The sequence below is a fragment of the Rhea americana genome, unplaced genomic scaffold (assembly GCF_003343005.1).
Source record: "Rhea americana isolate MKP2758 unplaced genomic scaffold, rheAme1 scaffold_62, whole genome shotgun sequence".
Lineage (NCBI taxonomy): Eukaryota > Metazoa > Chordata > Aves > Rheiformes > Rheidae > Rhea > Rhea americana.
In genome coordinates this window covers 4924451-4944348 of record NW_028186779.1, presented here as the reverse complement: position 1 = coordinate 4944348, position 19898 = coordinate 4924451, and the positions used below count along the sequence as shown (strand labels likewise).

Below are 19898 nucleotides of genomic sequence, written 5' to 3'. Positions count from 1 at the left end.
CAGTCTTCTCTTCCCCAGGCTAAACAGGCCCAGCTCTCGCAGCCTCCCTCTCTATTCTAGACTAAGAGAGGAAAATAATGGCTTTGTCACCGTAAGATGCAGAAGAGTTCATCAGTGTTCCAGAAAGCAGGATTTGTGTTTGCATAGGAAGGACAGAAGCGTATGTGGTAGATAGCACTGATTCAGGCTAGGAATCCCAAACATTGACATAAGCCAAGTTATGTAAAACGTGTGGGAGTAGCTCTGACCCTTCAGGGCGTTTACAAACCAACTCTAAAGGATAGCTCACAAAGACTATAGATATCTCAATTCATACTTATATAACAGGATTCTTTTCTTGGTGGCATTAATGCTCACGGTAGGCATTAATTTACACTGGAAAGCTACTGTGTAATTAATTGCAATTAGTCACCTCAGAGCAGAAGTCCGTCCAACAATGCAAGAGTAATTGAGCTTAGAATTTAGAACCGCATTGGGAGCAGATTCCAAACTCTTTAAGGCACCTTTGTTTTCATGTGTATGTTTACAAAATTAAGAACCACAGAGCCCTGCTCCCCAGGAGTGCCTCAGCAGCACTACCACCACAGTCCCTGGCAACCCTGCACTAACAGGGATGTGTGATAACACATAGCAGGCTAAAACCATTCATCTATTAACTTCAAAAAGACCCACTAATATTACATACCACTAACAGAAATGATCCCCAACATGAAACCAAGCAGATAAATAACTTACTTATTTTTGTCAGCTGCAAAGCTGAATTTAATCTGGACCACCTTCTGCTCTCAGTTACACTGACAGAAGTCTTCTGTCATGACACCAATTCCAAGGAATTCTAGCATGATGATGTTAGCTACGATTAAATTCTGGCCTTCTATTATACATGCAATTCTTAGCCCTTTGCATGCACAAATTGAAGGGCTTCTTTCTGTCTGGAAATGGCAGGACAAAATCTTATACTTCTACAGTTCAAAACAGTTTTTTACCTGTTGCCCTGCAGCATCTTCTTCAAAAGCAGAAAGTTAAAATATACTCTATTCTTCCTAAGACACAATTAAAGCAATCAAAAAAGTTACTGACCTCTTGCCGCTTGAAATTTTGAACATATTCTTCAAACTGTTCATCTTTGGTTTCATCTGCTTTTCCTAGTTTTTGAAGGACCTATATGGGGGTAGGGTGAGGAGAGAAAAAAAAAATTAATTGATTAGATCTTATACTAGCGTCACAATATAAAAAGCTGCTACTTTCAACACTTCTGYTCTTGCAGTTATGCTTAAATAACATTTATATTTTGGGGGTGCTGCATGCACTACTGTCTGTAAAGTTCACACAATCACACAAGAAACCATTTTGTCAAAATAACAAAGGATGATTATAGACACAAAATGAAACATTTTGTGTATGTAGCCAGGAGCACGGGATGTCTATGTGCATGTGTGCAGAAATTTACTGCAAAGTACAGGGTTCTTGCCTTTTTTTTCTTTTAATATGAAGCAACTTTTCCTTTAGCAAAAGATCCCAAACTTTCAAAGCAAGGAAGAAATGGACAAATTTTCTAAGGTTGAGTGAGAAATTAGAGAGCTAAAGGACGCTTAATACTTCTGTGTTCATATTTCACCCTCTCCCATCATTAATTCAGTAGTGGATTGTCATCTGCCAGATAGTAAGTGTACAGCAATATATTAGCAATACAGATTATTCATGTGAATAGCTATTTGAAAAGTAATCTGAAACAGTTATGCTTTAGACTGTATTTAACTACAAAGAATGCATTCTGTTATCAAATTCCAGCATTAGCCACTCTTTCTAATGCTAAAGATTTATCTTTAGGTGCAAATAGGCTTCACCCTTCTTTTCAACCAGCTCTCAAATCTTTACAGAACATTGCATAAGGGATGCATCACCTCAGACAGCAACATTCAGTTTGTTCCCCTATGAAAAGGGGCCCAAACTTTCAGTTCTTAGAGGAAACGAAGTGACAGGTAATAATACAAAAATGGAAACTGTAGCAGTTAACCAATATCATGAATAAACATCACCTCCTATTCGTCTCAAAACACTGTATGGACCCAGATCTGCCTCTCTCAGACCATGTGGCCTCTCCCCTATGGTCAGCCCTGAGTCATAAAAAACAGTATTCAAAAAGGGGAAGAGAGCACTGCCTTAATAGAAACAGGAGGTGGAGGTGATGACAAAGGTGATGCAAATACTACCTATGGATTTGGCACATGGAACTTAAAGGAAGCTCTGACATGCTTACAAMARAAAAAAAAAAAAAAGTGACATGAGAGAGAAAACATTGTGTAAGGCTAGCCTTTTGCTGCCTATAGCTTTGCAACTTTTTGTTCCTCTGGTTCATTCGAGTATTTTGAGTTACTTTTATGCCTGCTGAATAATCCCAAGGGCCTCAGATGCTCTCATTACCAACTTCTTCGTAAAATATTAAAAAGTATCAAGGATAGTTTTATAGAGGAATCGTTTCATTTAACATTACCATAGGCCTTTAACTTTTCTCCCTCACCAGTGGGGCAAACAGTCTACACCTGACCACAGCATGACTTTCATCCATGCCAGAGAGCACACTGAAAATGCAACGTTTTCTTTACAAAGACATGGGTGCCAGGTGAGCCTCCTGACCAAAAGCAACACGTTCAAGTCAAGGCCACAGGAGCAACTAGAAGGCACATTAAGTAAAGTCTGAGCTATTCACAACTAAAGTAACAATCCAGGACAAGAAAGGTTATCCTCTTCTCTTCTTTCTCAAAAAGTTAAGAGTAAACATCTGTATCTCTGGATGTGCACTCAGGCACAGTCGAACAAGGCCCAGAAGGGAACAACCTACCTTACACAGCACTTACCTCATATGTCCCTTTTTTCCTACTCCAACTTTCAAAATCTTAACAGCTATTGAACTAAATTGAGGCTAAAAGGTAGTAATCAAACTTGCCCCAGCAAACATCAACCCTGATTTTAACCACTAATAACACAGTTTTCAAGTTATACTAATCCTAACTCAAACCACAACCTACAAACTCAGTAGAGRTACGCCCCATATTTGAGAATAAAATAAAGTATTAGCTAGTAATACTTGCTCTCCCTGAAATCCTGCAGCCCATGCAGGATACACTCAGATAACTGGGCTTCATTCGCTCTTCATTTCTTCAGTGTTATCCTAATCCTACCTCTAACCCTACAGTTCTACATAGAGACAACTGAGCAAACTGGGGCTAAAATAAACTACAACAAACAGATCCTAYCTTTCATTTAACCCCGTTGTCCACTGAACATGTAGTACAGCGTTTTGCAATCACTCTTTTCCTAATTGTGAACAAAACTTTGCCCCCAGCACTCTAAATAGTCAGGTAACCAGAAAAAGAACAAGTCTTTGAAACTGATCGCTGTTAAACCTCCTAGACCTTATTTAAGCCCTTAGGTTTTAAACAGGAAATTGGGTATCATCAGGAAGTCTGCAGCTTGTAGTTTATTTTTGCCCACTGTGGTCAACTTACCTGCAGAGTGTCTTTGAGACAGGGTTAAGGCTAGATGAAGGCTTGCCTATACACTCAGGGCTTCTTCTAACTCTAACTCTTCCATGAACAGACTGACACAAACTTTAGATAGATTTTGTTCCTCTTGTTATGCACACCAGCTGGGTCAAGATCAGAGGCAGGGTCTGGGTTAGGGTCAGCTTTCAGAAAAAGAAGTGGACAGCTCTAAGATACTGGCAAATATTCAGCAATCTCAACACGTTGGACTCAGCTGGGGTCAGAAAAGCTAATGGCTAATACTTCCTTATATTCCCTGTTCAGTCATCTCTGATCAGCCTACTAGCAGTAGGCTAGACACTGGTTAAGAGAAAAAAATAACATTTGAAAAGTCCATGTTACAAGCGACCATTTTACGGCCCTCTGTTATAGAAGAATGAAGGTTGTGCTCAACAGCAGAGAGTGCCTAAACTCCCTCTACAGACACATTTAACCACCCTTCTACATAAGGATGAGATTTAGTAAACAAGAGTACTCAGTTCATTGGCCCGTAACAGCAAAAGAAGGGCAAGTGAGAAATATTTTATGACAGCCTTAGAGTGTTCTACAATGTGTCAAAGAAAGGAGATCTCAATGGAGTAGTGCTAATAGTTTCTTTTAGCTCTCTGTGCTCACTTACCCATATTGAGGGTTTGGAGCCAGGCTAACAAGTGCAGCTAACAGGCAGCAAACAGACGTAGCAGTTCATGCAGAAGGGCACAAGAAAGCACCTTCATTTCCAATCCTAGTAGTGTACACTTCCTCAGATAATGTTATGACATGCTGCAGAGCACATCCCCCAGTAGATGTTGGAGTCACAGCATCAGCTGTGTCAGAGGCTTTGACTCAGACAGACCCTMTAACAGTGGATGCAGCTCTACAAGTCTTAGACTGCAGGAGTGCTTGGGGCCTCTCCGTGAGGCCYGGGCTGGCAGTCAGCTCTCCTGCAGAAGGTGTGCTATTGTTGACAAGTTGTATTATCAGGTTAGGGAGTTACAGGAGGAAGTCAACAGGCTGCAACTGAGAAGATGAGCAAGAGATAGATAGRGTATTCCTGGAAATCACACAGCTTCAGGAGTCCAAAAAACCCCACAGCAGTGGAGCTGCCAGAGGGTTCTGTGCCTTGTGAAATGGTACATCATAACATTGTWGAAGGCAGCTGGAAACTGGTCACTTCTCAGAGGAGGAGAAAGGCTCTTACTCCTCCTTAAGACTTGCAATTGAGGAACAGATTTAGCACTCTCCTGGCTGAGGAGGAGCTGAGCATAGCTTCAAGAAAAACAACTAGGCCGACAGACATTGTGGCTTGCAGGAACACCCAGAAGAAGCAGCGAGTGATTGCTGTAGGTGACTCCCTACTGCAGGGAACAGAGGTACTTATYTGCCAACCCAGCCTCCTGTCTAGAGAGGTTTGTTGCCCCCAGGAGCTTGAACACAAGATGCCATGAAAAAACTGACAAGGCTTGTCCATGCATCAGACTATGCTCTTCCATGTGGGCACTTAAAGACACCGAGGACAAATTAGAAACCATCAAGCAGGATTTCAGAACCTTGGAGATGGTGGTCAAGGGTCCGGGAGCTCAGGTCATTTTCTCCTCAATCCCACCAGTGAGGGGGAAGGATGGGAGTAGACAAATTTTCCAAGTTAAGACCTGGCTGCACTGCTGGTGTTCATAACAAGCTTTTAGGTTTCCATGGAACCCTGTTTCAAGATGGACAATCGATGGGGAGAGACTGTATCCACCTCACTAAGAGGRGCACACTTGTCTTTGCCAACATGTCAGCCAGCCTGGTAAGGAGGGTTTTAAAGTAGGAAAGATGGGGGGAAGGGGAGAGTTACAGAGACAGRGTGGTCAGCAAAATGTGGCTCAAGTCCAGATGACTCCAGTGGACACATGCAGCTGGGGAAGTGCGTATGGGACATGACTATGCAGCATCCTCTTGCTTCTCTTCCAGGCAGTCTGCATGCTCAGTCACATCTCTGAAATGCCTGTACACCAATGCATGCAGCATGGGGAATAAACAAGAGGAATTAGAGATCTGCGTGCAGTCACAGGGCCATGATCTCACTGCAGTTACAGAGGCATGGTGGGATAGCTCGCATAATTGGAATGCTGTCATGGACAGCTACATGCTTTTTAGGAAAAACAAGCCAGAAGGTGAGGAGGTGGAAGTGCTCTTTGTGTGAGAGCACAACTGCAATGTATTGAGCACTGCCTAGGGGTGGACAACAAGCAAGTCATGAGYTTATGAATAAGGATTAAAGGGCAGGCTAACATGGGTGACACTGCTGTGCATGTTTACTACAGGCCACCTGATCAGGAAGAGGAAGTCGATGAGGCTTCCTACAGACAGCTAGAAGGCCGTGGTTCTCATGGGGCACTCCAACCATCCTGATATCTGCTGAAAAGTCAACACAGTTGTGTACAAACAGTCCAGGAGCTTCCTGCAGAGCACTGATGATAATTTTTTGACACAGGTCATRSAGAAGCCAATGAGGAGAGGTGTCCTGCTGAACCTTGTACTAACAAGGAACAGAGGACTGTTTGGAGAGGTGAAGGTTGGGGCAGCCTTGGCTGCAGTGACCATGAGATGGTGGAGCTCAGGCTCCTGCATAGAGGAAGTAGTGTAATAAGTAGGATTGCAACCCTGGACTTCAGAAGAGCAGACTTTGGCCTCTTCAGGGAACTCCTTGGAGGAATCCCATGGGTTAGGGCCCAAGAAGGAAGAGGGGTCCAATAGAGCTYRTTAATATTCAAGCATCACTTCCTCTAAGCTCAAGAGCAGTGCATCCCTATGAGTAAGAAGTCAAACAAAGGAGGCAGGAGACCTGCATGAATGAGCAAGGAGCTCCCAGCAAAATTCAAACAGAAGGAGGAAGTATGCAGAATGTGGAAGAGGGGACAGGCTACTTGGGAAAACATAGGACTGTTGTGAGAGTATGCAGGGATGCAATGAGGAAGGTTAAGGCCCATTTGGAATTAAATCTGGCAAAGGTTGTCAAGAGCTTCTTCAACTACATCAGTAGCAAAAGCAAGACTAGGGAGAATGTAGGTCCACTGTTGAACGGGGTGGATGCCCTGGTTACAAGGGATACAGAGAAGGCAGAATTACTGAATGCTTCAGTCTTCACTGSTAAGGGCAGCCCCCATRAATCCTAGGGGGCCTAGAGATGAGAGAGAAAGCCTGGAGAAAGGAAGACTTTCATTTGGTTGAGRAGAATTGAGTCAGAGATCATTTARGCAAACCTGACACCCACATATCCATAGGCTCTGATGGGATGCAYCTACAAGTACTGAGGGAGCTGGCAGATGTTACTGCAAGGCCACTCTCCATCATCTTGGAAAGATCATGGAGAACTAGAGAGGTGCCTGAAAACTGGAAGAAAGCCAATGTCACTCCAGTCYTCAAAAAGGGCACAGAGGAGGAGCCAGGCAACCAGCCTCAGCTCCATCCCTGRAAAGGTGAKGGAACAGCTCATTCCGGATGTCATCTCCAGGCATATGGAGGAAAAGGCAGTGATCGGGAGTAGACAGCATGGATTCACCAAGGGGAAATCCTGCTTAACCAACCTGATAGCCTTCCATGATGGGATGACTGGCTGGGTAGATGAGGGCAGAGCAGTGGACATTGTGTACCTTGACTTCAGCAAGGCTTCTGACACTGTCTCCCATAACATCCTCCCAGATACGCTCAGGAAGTGTGGGTTAGACAAGTGGACAGTGAGGTGGATTGCGAACTGGCTGAAAGGCAGAGCTCGGAAGGTCGTCATCAGTGGCGTGGAGTSTAGTTGGAGGCCTGTGGCTAGTGGCGTCCCCCAGGGCTCAGTACTGGGTCCCAATCTGTTCAACTTCATCAATGGCCTGGATGAGGGGAYAGAGTGCCTCCTCAGCAAGTTTGCKGATGACACCAAGCTGGGAGGAGTGGCTGACACACCAGAGGGCTGTGCTGCCATTSAGAGAGACCTGGACAGGCTGGAGAGTTGAGGTTCAACAAGGGCRAGTGCAGAAAGTCCTGCACCTAGGGAGAAATAACYCTAGGCACCAGGACAAGCTGGGGGCTGACCTTCTGGAGAGCAGCTCTGCAGAGAAGGACCTGGGAATGCTGGTGGATGACAGGTTGACCACGAGCCAGCAATGTGCCCTTGTGGCCAGAAAGGCCAGTGGTCTCCTGGGGTGCATTAGGAAGAGTGTTGCCAGCAGGTGGAGGGAGGTGATCCTGCCCCTCTSCTCAGCCCTGGTGAGGCCTCCTCTCGAGTATTGCATCCAGTTCTAGGCTCCCCAGGACAAGAGAGACGTGGAGCTACTGGAGAGAGTCCAGCGTAGGGCTACAAGGACAATTAGGGGTATGGAGCATCTCTCCTATGAGGAAAGGCTGAGSAAGTTGGGCYTATTTAGTCTGGAGAAGAGAAGACYGAGGGGATTGTATCAATGTATACAGATACCTTAAGCTGGGGTGTCAAGAGGATGAAGCTCCTCTTTTCAGTGGTGCCCAGTGACAGGAGAAGAGACAACAGGCACAAACTGAAACACAGGCCGTTCCACCTGAGCAAACCTCTTTACTGTGTGAATAACAGAGCCCTGGAACAGGTTTCTCAGAGAGGTTGTGCAGCCTTCTTCTCTAGAGATATTCAACATCCACTCAAATGCAATACTGTGCAGTGTGCTCCAGGAGACCCTGATGGAGCAGGGGAGTTGGACTAGATCTCCAGAGGTCCCTTCTAACCTCAACCATTCTGTGATTAGCAGAACCARAATTGTTGCTAATCATTCAATGGTCTATATGAGGCCTGGACTCAGAGGAGGCAGGAGATTACTAATTTCTTTTATTTTATTTTTTTTAAGCATATCATATCCACACAAAGAAATAATGTTTGGTGTTAAGGTTAGGAACATCCAGGTAGGTAGTATTGAGAAGTAAGTAAAAGCTGAATRCAATCTGTTGATAGACCTCAATGCTGTCGAGTGGATACATGTACATACTAATTGCCTGGCCATGGGGTACAGATAAATGACAGAGTCTACATAAATCCAGAAGACTTGAGGAAGGACATCCAGCATGTCTGATATCACTCAATGCCATAAAAAGTACAAGTCTAGATAGAAAATGCAAGAGTATTTCCATTTGGGGATATTGCATCTTCCGTAACCCTTTTGGAAGTCAGACTAAACAGCTCTGCTCTACTTCAGTAAATAAAGGTTCTCAATTTTATACTTCAGATCTATGAGGAAATGAATTGTTAGGAAGAAATAGTAGATAGTTTCTGATTTTGAATTAAAACAATCAAGACTGACATGACAGCCTTTGAAATGCCTGCAACATGCCAAAAAAACAAAAAAACAAAAGCCAAAAGCAGAATTAAGCAGAAGTTGCACATGTGTGAATGAGCTTGATCATTTCGAAAATTCATGGCTTGTGGAAAGGACAACAATTTTTTAATGGCTGCTGAGACTACCACTCTGACAGGCCAACCCATGCTGTCCTAAAAAAGCTTCCCAAACTACACCAATTCAAGGAAAATAAAACCATTTCCTTGATGCAAAGTGTGGTCATCCAGGAGCTCAGCAACCTGCACAGCAGCAGAGTGGACTGCAATTGAGAGCAACCTCAGACCTCCCAGATGCATCACCACCAGTTATGCTTTTTTTTTCCCCCCTTTTACAGGAGAACTAACATGTTCATTATCAGTCAAGGTAGGAAGATGTGATTACTCAGATAGCAATACTCTGGACAAGGCTTCATCAGAAATTCACAGGAGCATTAATGCACTGAAAAAAAAAAAACACAAAACTAACTTGTTACAACATGTTCCTATTTGATATTGTCACAACAATATCCTATTTGAGGATATTACAGAAAAACTCTACCATGAATGGCAGGATAAACACTTGTGAGAGTCAAAGACCAAGTAGGGAGTCCATGACAATGAAGTGTTTCAAGGACAGCAAAGTGCTCACAATTTCAGCAGATTAAGCTCAYGCAGTGGGGAGTTGTTCCATAATTTCTCCTAATGCCATACTCTTCTAGGCCTTGTAAAAGAAACACTGGGGCTGCATAAGAAGTTTGTGCAGAGAATTCCTGAGCATTCAAACTGCAGCCTCTTCTCCTGTTGCCTAATTTCTTACATTACTATTTGTTCCCCTGCTTCCACATTAGGACCCTGTTACCTTGAGCACAATAGCCCATCCTTGTCCACTATTTGCAGTTGAATTTCCATGCTGAAGGCTGACACACTGAGACTGAATCCTGCACTAGACAAAAGGCCATCATGGAAACCGTCATTTAGGAAGGCATCATTTTGTGGTGGACTGCACCTTCACAACCATTATTCCACTACCTTGACAGAGGCAATTTCTGTTGTACATGGTCACAAAGCCAAAGAGTCCTATCCTGAACGTCATTAAYGGGTGGAATATGGCCATACCTGTGGAGGAGGGATGGCTGCTAGGCACATGGCACTCACCAGCATGCAAGAGCATAGCAGTGACTACAGATTGGACTAAAGGTCCATCTAGTCTATCAGTCTCACTCTAGCCTCCCCAAGAGAGGGCACTTAGCAAAGATACAAAACAAACATGTAGCATTACACCTCCAAAACACTCTCTCAGCCCCTAGCAAACTGTATTCCAGGGATTTCCTCAGGTGGTATTTTTAGATTTTATAGATGGACTTCTTTATGTAAGAACCACCCTGTTGCTTGTTAAGCTCAGGTGAGGTATTTACTGTTTGAAGAAGTATGAAGGTTCACTTTTCYCACGGCTGATTTTCTACTGTGAATTTCACGTCAGCTTTTGCTCATTGGTGCTTTGAGTATTTTAAAGCACCATGATGAATGACAAAAGATAACAAATAAGTACAGTACTGAAAAATATCCAGACAAGCCTAAAATACTATGATACAGATACATCCCGTCAAATCACAGCTGAAAGAGGGAAATGTGGTCTTTCTACACAGCCTAAATGTCAAATGTGAACATTATGCTAGGAGAAATAACCTAGCATAACCTTTCTGCAAAWTACAGAATCTAATTGCACATCATTGCCCAAATGATGTAAAAATGTTCTGGAGAGAGAGCAACAAAATAAATTAGATTGATCCCTCCTCCAAGGAAGCCAYTATACCTCTATAGGAGTCCTTGGTCATTTGTTTTAAACCAGAGAGTACTCCACAGAAAGCACTGACTTACATAGCACAGAGCACCACAGAGTGCATAGACCCACACACATCCATTACTAGTATATCCAGCAAACAGAAGGTTAGTGTCTGTTCTACTCCAAGTAGGCATTCTTGCAACATTTCACCTAATAACAGGTGGCTATCAACATGTATAAATATAGCTCCGAGTAGTCCAGCAATAAAGCTTTACTAGCCAGCAGAAATTCAAAGCAACTAGAGAAAAGGATGGACTTTACACTTAGGAATCAGAATCAGTAAGGTTGGAAGGGACCTCTGCAGATCAGCTAGTCCAACCTCCCTGCTCAGGCAGGGTCACCTACAGCATGTTAGACAGGGTTGCATCCAGGCGRGCCTTGAAGATCTCCACAGACGGAGACTCCACAACCTCTCTGGGCAACCTGTCCCAGTACTCCATCACTCTCACAGGGAAGAAATTCCCCCTCAYGGTCAGGCGGAACTTCCTGTGCTTCAATTTCTGCCCATTGCCTCTTGTCCTGTCACACAGGACAACTGAAAAGAATTTGTCCCCGTCCCCTTGACACCCTCCCTTCAGGTACTTACACACATTGATAAGATCCCCCCTCAGGCTTCTCTTCCCCAGACTAAATAGGCCCAGCTCTCGCAGCCATTCTTCTTAGGCCAGGTGCTCCAGCCCTCTGATCATCTTGGTAGCCCTATGCTGGACTCTCTCCAGTAGTTCCATGTCTCTCTTGTAGTGGGGAGCCCAGAACTGGATGCAATACTCGAGAGGAGGCCTCACCAGGGCTGAGGAGAGGGGCAGGATCACCTCCCTCCACCTGCTGGCAACACTCTTCCTAATGCACCCCAGGAGACCACTGGCCTTTCTGGCCACAAGGGCACATTGCTGGCTCATGGTCAACTTGTCATCCACCAGCACTCCCAGGTCCTTCTCTGCAGAGCTGCTCTCCTGAAGGTCAGCTCCCAGCTTGTACTGGTGCCTAGGGTTATTTCTCCCTAGGTGCAGGACTTTCTGCACTCGCCCTTGTTGAACCTCAGGTGGTTCCTCTCTGCCTAGCTCTCCAGCCTGTCCAGGTCTCTCTGAATGGCAGCACAGCCCTCTGGTGTGTCAGCCACTCCTCCCAGCTTGGTATCATCAGCAAATTTGCTGAGGAGGCACTCTATCCCCTCATCCAGGCCATTGATGAAGAAGTTGAACAGGATGGAACCCAGTACTGAGCCCTGGGGGACGCAACTAGCCACAGGCCTCCAACTAGACTCCACGCCACTGATGACGACCTTCCGAGCTCTGCCTTTCAGCCAGTTCTCAATCCACCTCACTGTCCACTCATCTAACCCACACTTCCTGAGCGTATCTGGGAGGATGTTATGGGAGACAGTGTCAAAAGCCTTGCTGAAGTCAAGGTACACAATGTCCACTGCTCTGCCCTCATCTACCCAGCCAGTCATTCCATCATRGAAGGCTATCAGGTTGGTTCAGCAGGATTTCCCTTGGTGAAAAAGGAAAGTGGACTCCCCACCACTGATGATGACCCTGAGCTCTGCCTTTCAGCCAGTTCTCAATCCACCTCACTGTCCACTCATCTAACCCACACTAATTAGGAAGAGCTTGTTTTGCTGGTGTGACAGAAAGGGATGCTAATTGCTGGAGCAAGGTACCGCTAGGGACTTTTGCTGCCTGTCTCTGACAGACATCTAGGTTCAAGGATTTGTACAGGGTTTAATGCTAGGTGACCCTCTCACCTGGTAAGGTGGCTCATCAGACACTTACTGCAGGAATCCTGAAAGATGCTCATCTCCAATGAAAGAAAAAGCCCAGCATAGCTTCAAAATACTATAGTCTATTTCTAAAAAATAAACTATGGAGAAACATGCTGTTAGACCATAGACCAGTTTTCCTTAGTCTGTTCTGTATGACTAGCCTGTAGAGAACAGAGTAGGGCACATAGGTTGAGATGCTGGGATAGAGCACAGCAGGTAATTTTCATGGCAGGTAGCTTAAAGAGGAAAATGAAATGAAAAGATAAACTAGAAACAATATGGACAGACCAAGCTTAGAGGAAGAAATAAGAATGAGAAGCTGAGGACAAAAATGAAAAGGAGAGAGATCATTAAGAAATACTAGGGTTCAGCTTCAGGGCAAAGAACTAAGTTTGAGAAGCTGTAGGTTTGTTTCTTTGGCCTTCCTGTAGGCATCTCAGACGACCTGAGATGTCTCAGGCATCTCTGTGCAGCTTGCAAACATGACACAGGATCTATAGAAGTGTCTTCTGGAATGGCAGCTCAAGGTAAAGCAGGAGACACCTCAAGCTGCCCATGTATGGGCAACTGAATTGAGCCAAATTGAGTTACAGCAACACCTACACATCCTCAACTTTTGAGCACTTTTTCTTCCCCTCACAAAATCTCTTATGCAATAGGAGTTCCTCCTGTGCTTGCTTTACCATTGGTGGTGGTGGTGGWGAAATAAGGTAAATAAAGGTAAGCAACTCTGCCAAGTTCCAAGGCAGTCAGTTGCAAGCAGGTACCAAACGTAGGCTAGCATCTTAACCTCTGGGCTGCCACCCTGTGAAAAGGTGAAGCACAGTAGAGAAATCTGCATTAGAGCTATGCAGAAGAAAAGAGGAAGAACAAACAACATGCATCTTAAAGATTTGGAAAGACAATCTGTTTGTCCTTTTCTGGCTGTTGTTACTCTTTCTTCTCAGAAAGACTGATCTCTTCCTGTGGTTGAACAAGAGCTAAATTTAACTGCCTGCACAAGAAGCAGTAATAGCCCTGAACAAATCAGTGTCCTTTTACTGCACCTCAAAGGCAAAAACTATTCTGTTGACTTAATTGAAAAATCCTGTCAAATGCTCTTTCCTCTGCTTACATTTTGCTTGTTCATTTAGCTGAAAAATACATGAATATCTTTGAACTAGTGACCAGAGCCTTGTAGAAACYGTCTGCACCTCTATAGGCCAAGAGAGTCTCCTGTTCACCTTATCTTTCCCTCTTCCTTACTAAATCCTCCCTTTCCCTATTCCCCTGTTGTTTATCCTCTTTTCTTTCTGTTGAGCTGACATTTTTCCAGCTTTCCCACCCTCCAAAAAAATAAGTCATGGAAGAAATGTGTTATTTGCTGCTCTCACAATATTTTCATTCTCAAACTGTTTGCCCAGCCCTCTCTCCACCATCTGCCCTTTGGGGACTGTAAGCTCTTCACAGCTGAGACCATCTGATCTTTTGTCCATTTAGAGTACCTAAGACAAAGGGCACACTGCCTTGATTTGCTTCAAGATCCTACCTGAAAAGCCATAATAATTACTCTTTTGTTTAAATTTACTCAGAGAGAAGCTAACTCTGCTTTATTTGATACCCCCAGTCCTTAAAAACTAGGAGTGGGAACAAAACACCACCACCCCCTGCTAAGGCAGCCATTCCAAACATTTTTCCTCATATTTTCAAAGCATAAAAGCAGCATGAAACCAATTGCAAAAGAATTACTAWTCACAAAACTAGAAAACCACTAGTTATCCAATTCTAATGTTCAATTTGCACAATTCTAATGACACCTAGAACAAAGATCTTTTAAGCTGCAAACAGCCACAATAAACAAACCTGTCTTCTCTACAAAAAAGGGTAAAGTCTATCCTTCCACAAAGAACCTAAAATAATTTATTCTACTGTAGTCCTCAGCAGAGCTACCTGACAGGCAATCTGTTATCTCTAAATTAGTCAAGTTTCTCACAGGCCAAAAAGAGATCAAATATAAAACCGTAATTTAGTTGTGGCTAGCAAAGTTTTGCTTTCTTAATTAGGCATTTAAATTCTACCCACATAAGATAACTGTGTCCCTTATGGATTTTCTCTAGGCATTTATCACAGCAAGCATGTGTCCCCTGTCTGCTAGGGGACAAATAAAAAATAAACTAAAAAGCTTTTTCAGTCACAAGGCCAAAATAAAGACCACGTTTAATAATATAGACTTTGAATTTAAACACRCACAGACATTCTCTCATTTTCTGAATTCAGGTCCAAGATTCAGTGACAATATTTTCTCCTCATCCTAGTTTAACTTGCCAAACTGAACCAATTTATAATAAGAGGCATGGTTTGGGGCACAAAGTAAAGAAAGAATGTTAAAACCTAATGTTCCTATATTAGGATGATAGGACCTTGGTAAGTGGCATTTGACAATATTATACATAGCTTTAGGCTACTTCTTGTCAAAGAAAGCACTGAAAAATCATTAGGATTTGRTTATATTATTTGATTGCTGGAGAAGGCAATTTATGTAAGCTGAAGGTAGAGTGATAAGACGCCTTTCAAAAATTCAGAATTTCTGGGGAAAGGAGAGAAAAAAAAAAGAGTGGAAAGTGGTATTTCAATTACACATAACATTTTTTTAAATGCTGCCTAAGAGACTGGGGGGCTCTGCTCAAGTTTTAACTCTCTTGTAASATTACAGCCCACACTCATACAACCCCAGTCCCCAAGTTATAACTTTTCTTCAGTAACTATGCAGCAACGATGATGAACAGAGACAGAGTTCATCCATTCCTGACGTGGATAATAACAGACACCACACGTTTCTCATTGCGTGAACACTTCAGGGGTGAATTTATTTTCCTTTTTCTTCACCATTTCACATTTTCTTTCATATCTTCTTCACCACCTACTAATGTTTTTGCATCTGATCCRTTTGGCTTTTAAATTAATCCATCTGCTCAATGTAGCAATACAGATGTCTAATTTTGACTGCCTCCTCCAGTCTGAGCGGTGACATTTCCACAAATATCCTTCAAGAAARGTATTGGCTCAGGCTAAAAATAAATGCTTGCATTTGGTCCAGCATGTACAGAGGTGCAGATACTGCCTGTCCTAAGGCTTCCTCACACCAAGCAAAGACAGAATTTCTCTCTGCAGGACAAGCTTCACTACAGGATTCATACTGGAGCACCAGAAAAACAAAAGCAAAAGTTTCCCTTGAGGTTTGATGGCTTGCCAGCAGAATATGGCACCACCTGCTAGACAGTCTCATGTCAAGCCATACTTAGCAAAGCAAATATGAAGATAACTTTATGTAGTACTCTGCAAAAAAAAAAAACTTTCCAGATTGACCTTCATCTGTGAGAAAATTTACTCTTCATAGATCATAAATATATTGCATACTAACTATCAGTGACGTGCCTGACACAGCAGCACTAGGGTAATGAGTTATTCTTCCCCTTTGGGATGCTCCAGAGCTTTCTGCTGCTTTCACCCAGAGGAGGAAAAATTCATGTAACACATCCAGGTGCACTTACTCTCCTGTTGATGGAATAACCATTAAGAACTGTTTCAAAAATGCAGAAAGTTATCTCCTAACCAGATGAAAAAATAGATAACACACACACACCCAAYTGAACAAGTGATTTAACAATTTAGGAAACTTTGAAATAACCCAAATACTACTACTTTAATAGCTTTTCAAATATTTATGGATCCACTAGAGATGTATTTCATATTTATTGGAAGAAGAGGCAAAGGCATACTCTCATAACAACCACAAATTAACCAAGACAATCTCTATRAAGGAATACATTAAGCTAGCATAAYCTCACTAACATTATGCACTTAGTGGAATATTGCTGAAGAAAGTTACCAATTTCCATTCCCATTGCTTTTTAGGGTTATTTAGCATTTTGGCATCATTAAAGATCAAACAATATCTCACAACATTAAACATATTCTAAAATTGCTGCACTAACATAACATATTTCTATTCTTCTCATTAATAACTACTAGCTTGCCTGTTCTCAGGAATTTATATGCATCATTTCTTCACATTCAGCGCAGCTCTCAGCCTTCCAGTTATTGAAGAAGATACTTACATGACAAGGAAAATTGTTAGTTTAGAAAAGGAGCGAGCAGTGTTGTTAAAAAAGACTCCTACTTAAGCTCATGAGAGCAGCAATAAAAACAGTACAGAAATAAATAAATGCTGAGGAAACATCTCAGGGTTCAATAGACAGATAACACCTGGTCTATTGGGTATGACGACAACCATGGCCAAAGAGCAAGTGTACAGGGTGTGGACACCTCAACTAAAGCCCTGTGGTCTGAGCCTACCAAAGAAAATTCATGCTTCAGAAGCAAGGAAGAAAATGACCACACTTATGCAAACACCTGATGTGATGAAAAGAACACAGATGAACCAGGGGTTTAGGATGACAGATTAAAGWACAAAACATACACACCCCTCTGCCCTGAAGCTGAGGTCAGCATGGACTTCAGCAAGGACTACCAGCAGTGGTAGTGTCAGCGTTCCAGATTTGAGAACTGCATTTTGCAGGAGACCCTGAAAGCAAATGAGGTTTCCCCCTCTCCTGTAGGGTTTGGAGATGGGACTCCAGAACTTGCCCTGCACACAGCTTGGGGCTGCTGAACGTGGAAACAGATGTGGGTTTGCTTACATCAGCAGCATGCTTTTCAYTTAAGCCCTTTCCTCGCTGAGCAAACAGCAGTCCTGTTCTCTTCAACGTACTTCTGTGCAAAACAACTCTTAAGTGCTCTCTAATGGTTACAGATTCCAGGCAAAAAGATGCCAGGAGAAAGAGTACATCCACTGATGTGGAAGAGAATGCCTGTGRAAACACTGCTTTACCAAAACACTCACAGGCAGAGATGCCACATTCTTGTGGGGTCATTTCTCATCAGGAGCCAAATCCTGAGACCTTTCAGTGGTCCTTACTCAAACACCAAGTCAGAGGCAACGTACCTCACTACGGTACATACCRTACTGAGAAAACGGTTAACAAGAACCAAGAACTCAGGATCTGAACAAAGGATATTTAAAATAAGGGGAGGTGGGGTGAAATCATGCAAGAAAATGTCACAAACTGTCAGTGTTAGCATATTTTAAAAATTAATACTTCTAGAATGGGGACAAAATAAAATAACAGTGGGATTCTGTGGTCATATAACCTCTTAGCACAGTTGCCAAGGCATGTAGTAGTAACAGCRGCAGCTTAGATATGCTAGAAAGTCTCCCATTAGCAAGTCCAGTGCTGCAGGGCCTCTTGAACTGCTCAGAAGCAAACTTCACACCAATGCCRAAGCAAGGCTGTCAGTGAACAGCTCAGATAATCTTCATCATCGCATAAAGCAGGAGGAGTTTGTCTTATGTGTGATGATGAACATGCACAGACTAACTATTACTTAAAATTACCRGGAACCAAGTGGACAGTTGAGTTCAGCTGGTACAACTGGAGTGAACAGGGTACAATAAGTTCCTAGTCCTTCCTACCATAAACAGCCTGGAACAGCATGGGATAGTGATAAACTCTGCTCTTTCATTTTGCAAGCCATCTMTGCTGAGGTCCTCCATCCACAGGCAAAAATGGGAAAAGATAGCTGTCTTCCATAAAATAACTTCTTATAAATTGGAAGACTGATCAATTCTATGTTCATTCCTCTTTTCTACACTAAACAAATGCCCTGTGGTCATGTGTTCCAGTGTTCTCTGCACTAAGCAAATGCCCTGTGGTCATGTTTTCTAGTGTTCCATTATTTTCCTGGCTTTTCTCCAGACTTTCTCCAGCTGGTAGACAACCACCTTCTCTAGTAATATGTCTGAATTTTCTGTGCATCCTTCAATTGCTCCAACTCCTTGAATTCTGTGATTTTCCACCATCTTCAGTGGCTTTGAAAAAAATTAGTAAAGATAAGAAAATATGTAAAAAAAATAATAATAAAATGCATTTTATGTATATTCAGTGGTTAAAAAAAAATCAAGCACTAAAAATCAGCTCACATGTGAAAATAGACCCACAAATGGTATTAGGCATGAATAAGCAGCAAAGGAGCTGAAGCTACACCAGTCTGATATTCTAGACTAAATCCTGTGAAAAAACACTGGGCAAATCTCATTAAAAAAGAAAAAAAAAGAAAAAGAAAAAAAAATCAACTCCCTGGTGTCTCGCTGTATTTGGAGCTCAAATATACAATCAGTCTACACACTCCTATCCATCGTCATCACCATGGTATGTGATTATCTCCTAAGTTCCTCTTAAAATTGCTTTGAGATTGGATCATAATACCTCCACTTCTAGAGGAGGAACTGAGACACACAATTAGACGAAGCAGCAGACCCAACTTGTAATAAATCATGCAACAAGCCAAAGGAGAGCTTTGAACCAAACCTACACATTCTACATCAACACYGTGTCTCTACAATCCTCTGAAAAAAAACACTTAATGACACAAAGACCTACAGCCTGCATAGAAAAGCAGGAGACTTGCATGACAGCACAGACACATACCAAGGGAAGAATCTTGGTTATCTCACGTAATTAGATTTGAGGATCTGAATAGGACTGAATGGGATCTGAATGTGAGAAAGGCAAGCAGGATTAGTTTCTCCACCATTCCCAGAAATAAAACGATACACATGGTAATGATTGCTTGATACTGTCCATCATACCTACCTGCTCAGGCTGTCATACTTCTTACAGCAAAAAGTTAAAAGTCAGCTTAATAATACTGGTGCAAAGATGAGTAAATTAAAGCTTACTGTGAATGCACCTGTAAGTGTACAGTGAGACTGGATGTTTTTGTATCCAAAGCAATGCTTGGAATTGACTGTGTAAAACAGCTTCTGCAGCAAGCAATCCCTTGATTTTTAAAAGGTTTTGATTATATGATTAAATAAAGGATGATTTTCACATCATGAATCCTACTGGCAAGCAAAACTGAAGCCATTTACAAATAAAAATTTAACTTGTGGCAGCTACTAACAGCTTAAAAATGCAATATAGAGCCATTACATTTGGTTCACTTCTTGTATTTGTCACACAAAGTTCCTGAAGCATTTTGAATTGAAGTACTCTTGGAAACATACAATGCTCTTCGGTATCTTTAAATATACTARTCTTTATTTAAATGTATAGAAACATCAGTTCCGATTATGCAGACCTCACTCTTTTTACACTGTAATAGCTCAGCAGCCGGTTTAGTGGAATAGTTAAACTTGAGAYAATTTGTCTGTCCAGGGTCAGTTAGCTGGGGTGTATAGTACAGATAGCTTAGGATTCCCTTCATTCAGCAGAGTCCTAACTTCAAGCATATGAATCCCTCCAAAGCCAGTGGGATTAATCCTGCAGAGAACTACACTGCTGAGTTTAGATCTTAGCCTGTTTACAGTAGAAGATGGGAAATCTACTCTGATACCAAAGACTTCCTAGCATTCTATTT

General features: G+C 42.6%; 1 protein-coding gene across 1 annotated transcript in view; it reads right to left on the bottom strand.

Moving 5' to 3' along the window:
- LOC146587082 (amphiphysin) overlaps positions 1 to 19898 on the bottom strand; it is a 141664-nt gene that overhangs the window by 62423 nt on the left and 59343 nt on the right. The window contains exon 3 of the mRNA XM_085320236.1: positions 1081 to 1161. Within this exon, the coding sequence (XP_085176362.1) occupies positions 1081 to 1161 (81 nt within the window). The remainder of the gene's footprint in view (positions 1 to 1080; positions 1162 to 19898) is intronic.